Source organism: Hydractinia symbiolongicarpus, chromosome 6 (genome assembly GCF_029227915.1).
Source record: "Hydractinia symbiolongicarpus strain clone_291-10 chromosome 6, HSymV2.1, whole genome shotgun sequence".
Lineage (NCBI taxonomy): Eukaryota > Metazoa > Cnidaria > Hydrozoa > Anthoathecata > Hydractiniidae > Hydractinia > Hydractinia symbiolongicarpus.
In genome coordinates this window covers 16,539,075-16,544,186 of record NC_079880.1, presented here as the reverse complement: position 1 = coordinate 16,544,186, position 5,112 = coordinate 16,539,075, and the positions used below count along the sequence as shown (strand labels likewise).

Here is a 5,112-nt window from a genome sequence, read left to right as displayed (position 1 = left end):
TCGAATGAACATAGAATCGCTTCTAATGAAGTATGAGTGGGTATAGCACACTGCTGTCTGTTCAATGTATTGTTTGACGACTTTCCTAAGATCGACATGCTTTGAGACTTTTAATATGTCATTTCACAAGATGGCATTTGTCTATAATATTGTTTTTGGTGTTGTATCGATGGGTACAGAATACTAACTGCTGTTTAGCATCTATTATAACATCTGCTTTTAGACTGACCTGTGTTATGATCTCCACAATAACATAATGCATGTTATTTTGCGGGAACATATCTTTCTATTGGTGTATAGATATGTATTCAACCTCAGTGGTCTTATACTATAAAAATAACCGTTGGGGTTGCAACCATTTTCTTTGATTGGACTGCTTTAGGACATCTAACATGCTATTCAGAGAAGTGTAATTGTGCAAGAGATTGTTTCTATAGATGAATCAATGGGTATAAAGCACTACTGCTTGTCAGTGTATACTATAACGTCTGTCGTCAGATTAATATGTTTTTTCGCGAGAGGATATTTGTCCAGAATGCAGTTTTGGTATTTTGTCAAAATATCTGTTCTATTAGTGGATAGATTTGTATCCTACCTCAATACCTCTATAGTGCAACGTGTTCCCCCAGATTGGTTTATATTGTAAAGCCTTCGCATTGATTGGTCTGCTTTAGGACTGTTGATGCGTCATTTCCAGGGAGGGTATTTCTCCATAAAATTGTTTCTATTTGTGTATGGATGTATTTCCAGTATAAGTGTTTGTGCAGGGTAAAGTATAAAATTTTCTCTTTGATTGGTCTTTTAAATATCTCAGATTTTATTTTGCACATACCTCAACTTCTAAAAGTGTTACCTCAAATGACGTATGGATGTGTCTCACATTTACAGACTTCTTTTAATTTTTCTGCTAGGATTTCGACCTTTACTTTCATCCAGGTTGTTTTTTAGCCATGTATTGTGGAATATCCCATTTACTTACTGGTTTAGGGAGGCTTTATTTGAATAGATCTATTAGGTCATTTTTTAAATAGTCTTATCCAAGCTATCACTGTCGTCTCTATTGCATGCGCATAGGTATAGAACAAAACCGCCTTTTTAGTGCATACTATACATCTTTCCTCAAATCTAACAGCTTAAGACTTTTACTGTGTCATTTGCGAGGGGGTATTTGTCCAGAATATTGTTTCTATTGGTGCATAGATGTGCACCCAACCTCACTGAATGTTTAATTTAAGGCGTAAAGTCTTCTCTTGATTGGCGTGCTTCATCTTTTTGCGGAAGGGTATTCGTCCAAAGTATAGTGTCTATTTGTGAATGGATTGTTATCCAACATCAGTGTTGGTTTGGTTTATAGTGAATAGTTTTTCCTTCAATTGGTCTGCTGTGGGACTTTTGATGTGTCATTTTCTTGGAGGGTATTTAGCCCAAATATGACTTCTATTGGTGGATGGATGTGTATCCAACCTCAATATTTGTTCAATTACAGTGTAAAGTCTACACATTGATTAGTCTACTTTAGAACTTTCATTTTTTTATATCGCGGTAAGGTACTTGTCCAAAATATAGTGTCTCTTTGTGTACTGACGTGTATCCAACATCAGTGTTTGTTTAGTTTAAAGCATAAAGTCTTCTCTTGATTGGCGTGCTTGAGGACTTTTAATGTAGGACTTTTGATGTATCATTTCGCAGAAGAGTATTTTCTCATAATATCATTTCTATTGGTAAATGGATGTATACTCAACCTCAATTGTTGTTTTTTTCAATATGTGATCACTTTGCATTAATTGGTCTACTTTAGAAAATTTGATACGTCATTTCCAGGGAGAATACTTGTTTCTACTGCGGAATAATGTGGCATATTACGTTAGTTATAGCCTATCTACAAAAAAATGCATTTGTTATGTAGCGATAGAGAGTATTATAAGGGCAATATGCAATATTATGCGATATTACGTTGGTTATGGATTATTGACAGAAAAATATGAATTTGTTAAGGAACGATTGAGAGTATTATGAAGGTATTATGCTGTATTATGTGATATTACGTTGGCATGGCCATCAACAGAAAAATTATGTATCTTTTATGGATTATGAAGGTATTATGCAGTATTATGCAGTATTATGCGATATTACGTTGGTTATGGCCATCGACAGAAAAAATATATAGTTTTTATAAAGCGACAGAGTATTATGAAGGTATTATGCAGTATTATGCGATATTACGTTGGTATGGCCATCGACAGAAAATTTATGTACTTTTTATGAATTATGAAGGTCTTATGCAGTATTATGCAGTATTATGCGATATTACGTTGGTTATGGATTATTGACAGAAAAAATATGTATTTTTTATGGAACGATAGAGAGTATTATAAAGGCATTATGCAGTGTCATGCGATATTACGTTGGTATGGCCATCGACAAAAAATTTATGTACTTTTTATGAATTATGAAAGTATTATGCAGTATTATGCAGTATTATGCGATATTACGTTGGTATGGATTATTAACAGAAAAAATATGTATTTGTTACGCAGCGACAGAGAGTATTATAAAGGTATTATGCAGTATTATGCGATATTACGTTGGTATGACCATCGACAGAAAAAATATGTATTTGTTATATAGAGAGGATGTCGGATAATGCGGTTTCATTTGTCGGGTCCATTTGGTTGGAGAAGTATGACTGAACGTCTGTCGGACTTTTAATATCGATAAAGTATGAAGGGTGCTAGTTATGTTGTACGTCGTGTGTCGGGACCACTTAGCCCGGTGCTAAATGAAGTCATTGCCCGCTTCCACCACCTCTACCCCCACCTCTACCTCCACCTTCCCAAAACCGGTAAATTCGACGTCATCCGATAAATTCCGATTCTGATAAAATCCAACGCATGCGCAATAGCGATTAACGGGAATAATGCTGACATCAACAAAAATAGAGATTGCGCAATTGAGTAGGGGAAAGTCCCTTACTCAAGGATCCCTTGCCGAGGTCGGGATAAAAAAAGATGAGTTGGAGACAAGAAAGATGGAAAAATTTGGTTGAAGAGAATCCCCTGGTGGTAAGGTATGTTCCGGACCAATTCAAGACCCAGGAAATGTGCAACAAGGTTGTTCAAAAGAACACCCCGCTATTCAAGTATATTCCTGACAGGTTCAAGATGCGGGGCATGTGCACTATGGCGGTTGGGGAGTATCCAGGGATGCTCAGACATGTTCCGGACTGGTTCGTGACCCGGGACATGTGTAGTAGCACTGATCCTCGATTGCTCGATGCTTATCGTCAGCGGAAAGCGGAGAAGGCAAGGATTAAGGGGGAGCTGCTTCCATTGGCCTGGCATCCCGACAGAGTTATAGGCTGGTGCTTCTCGGAAGATGAAAAGGCGGACCTCGAGCTCTTGTGGAGTAAATAAACAATGAAGGAACAATGCGATAAATGTAAACGAGTACTCGACACCTATGACAGATGCTCCTGTGGACGAAGGTTCTTCATAAAAGCTAAGCTGCTCTGCTGGCACTGCTGGCAGGAGTACATCACGTATAATGGTGGTAGCTGTCCATGTGATGCTAGTTGAGGTTTTGTTTTTCTACAAACAAAGAGACATGTCTGACAAAATGAACAAAACACTAAACTTTTCTGGAATCGAAGTACCAACCACGAACATCTTATTCAATGTAGACTCGAAAATCATGTAACCTTCCGAAGTTGATGTGAACAAGGTCGTGATCTCATCGATGGTCGACTTTTCAGTCCATAGCAACACGATCAAGTTCAAGCGCATCTATGTGGGATACAAGGAGTTGGATGACAAGATCACATCCCTCTGCATCCAGGCCTCCAATCAGAATAGCTATGGTATTCAAAAATATAACGAGACCGCCAAGTGGAAAGTGTGCTTTATCATCGATCCTGAAAACCCAAAGCAGACCGATTATATCAAGTGCATGCAAAAGATCGACGCTCGGATCTGTGAGCTCGCCAAGAACTACAGGCACCCCATGATCAAGCAAATCTCGGATAACTCACCCATCAAGGAGAGATTAATTCCCACCTTTTGCCAGCAGAGCACAAAGTACGGAGACGGTAAGCCAGTCAGGAAGATAACCACGCCATTCTTCAACAGGCACCGACAGCAAGTAGATCCAGCTATTTATGATGGGAAGAGGCTTTCCATGGTGGCAGCTATAACATATAGAGATGTATACCTTTCATCCAACACCATCCCAGAAAGGAGCCTCGAGATTTGGCAAGCGATCATCACTGGGGCTCACGACATACCAAAACAGACGCTGATAATCGATGTGGATGAAGGAGATTGTTCAGAAGATGAAGCTGACAACGCTGACTTTGTAGACCTCGAGTAAGAAACGACAGTCAATCAGGCGAACCTTCGGGTTTAGTTGTAGTGGATACAAAGATTTCTAGGGTTGGTATTCAGCCATAGAAACAAACATGAACGACGTTAAGGCACTGAAAAAGGAAGCAAAAGCACTAAAGATCCGTAACTACTCAACTATGAAGAAAGCTGAACTCCTCGAAGCCATCCGCAAGGTAAGGACGCTTCTACACAAACTGATGGGCCATTCTGCGAACCATGCGCTATGATCGCTTGGCAGAAAAATCTCGAGCACCTTCTGAAAGATCTCGCTCAAAGGCAGCGAACTATTATACACGATGGTGACTTGCCGATCGATGATGATACAGGTGAAGTGGTTGGCATAGCCTAGTAGAGCTTTGTGGAATCTTGTGCAGAAGCTACCTCCAACAAAACTTACACTGAGTAGGCAGGTGGTTGTTCTACATAGCACTTACATGTTGCACAGATTGTAGTTTTTTCAAAAGCTCATCTCTGGCCTCCTGTCTTCCCTGTGCTACCAGTTGCATACGTTCCTTCTCATTGATACTGTCCACGATCTTCTTTACACGGTGTCTGATCTGCTCCTTCAGCATCATATACTTCTGTTTCTCCTGCATAATCAAGCTAAATTCATAGTCACTGATGATTCCATTCTCCACAGCTCTCGAGATCAAGTCAACGATAGAGTTCAACTTAGTCTCTGCCAATAGTTTTATCTCCCCATGCTTTTTACTCTTAGTATCCAGCCTCTTCC

The 5,112-nt window shown here is 39.4% G+C and overlaps 1 protein-coding gene across 2 annotated transcripts; it reads left to right on the top strand.

The window, feature by feature from the left end:
- The first annotated feature begins 695 nt into the window (after positions 1–695).
- Positions 696–4,832, top strand: LOC130647259 (uncharacterized). 2 transcript variants are annotated; one of them, XM_057453048.1, is made up of 2 exons: positions 696–2,018; positions 2,378–4,832. In XM_057453048.1, exon 2 carries the CDS (start codon positions 3,736–3,738, stop codon positions 4,363–4,365), a length of 630 nt encoding a protein of 209 aa, XP_057309031.1. In that variant the 5' UTR covers positions 696–2,018; positions 2,378–3,735; the 3' UTR covers positions 4,366–4,832. The 2 variants fall into 2 exon arrangements, with proteins under 2 accessions (XP_057309031.1, XP_057309032.1); XM_057453049.1 differs by having other exon boundaries at positions 696–2,096; positions 2,558–4,832.
- Positions 4,833–5,112: the final 280 nt, after the last annotated feature.

Coding starts and splice junctions, on each gene's coding strand:
- LOC130647259 (XM_057453048.1), top strand. CDS start 3,736: ATGGTCGACTTTTCAGTCCATAGCAACACGATCAAGTTCAAGCGCATC.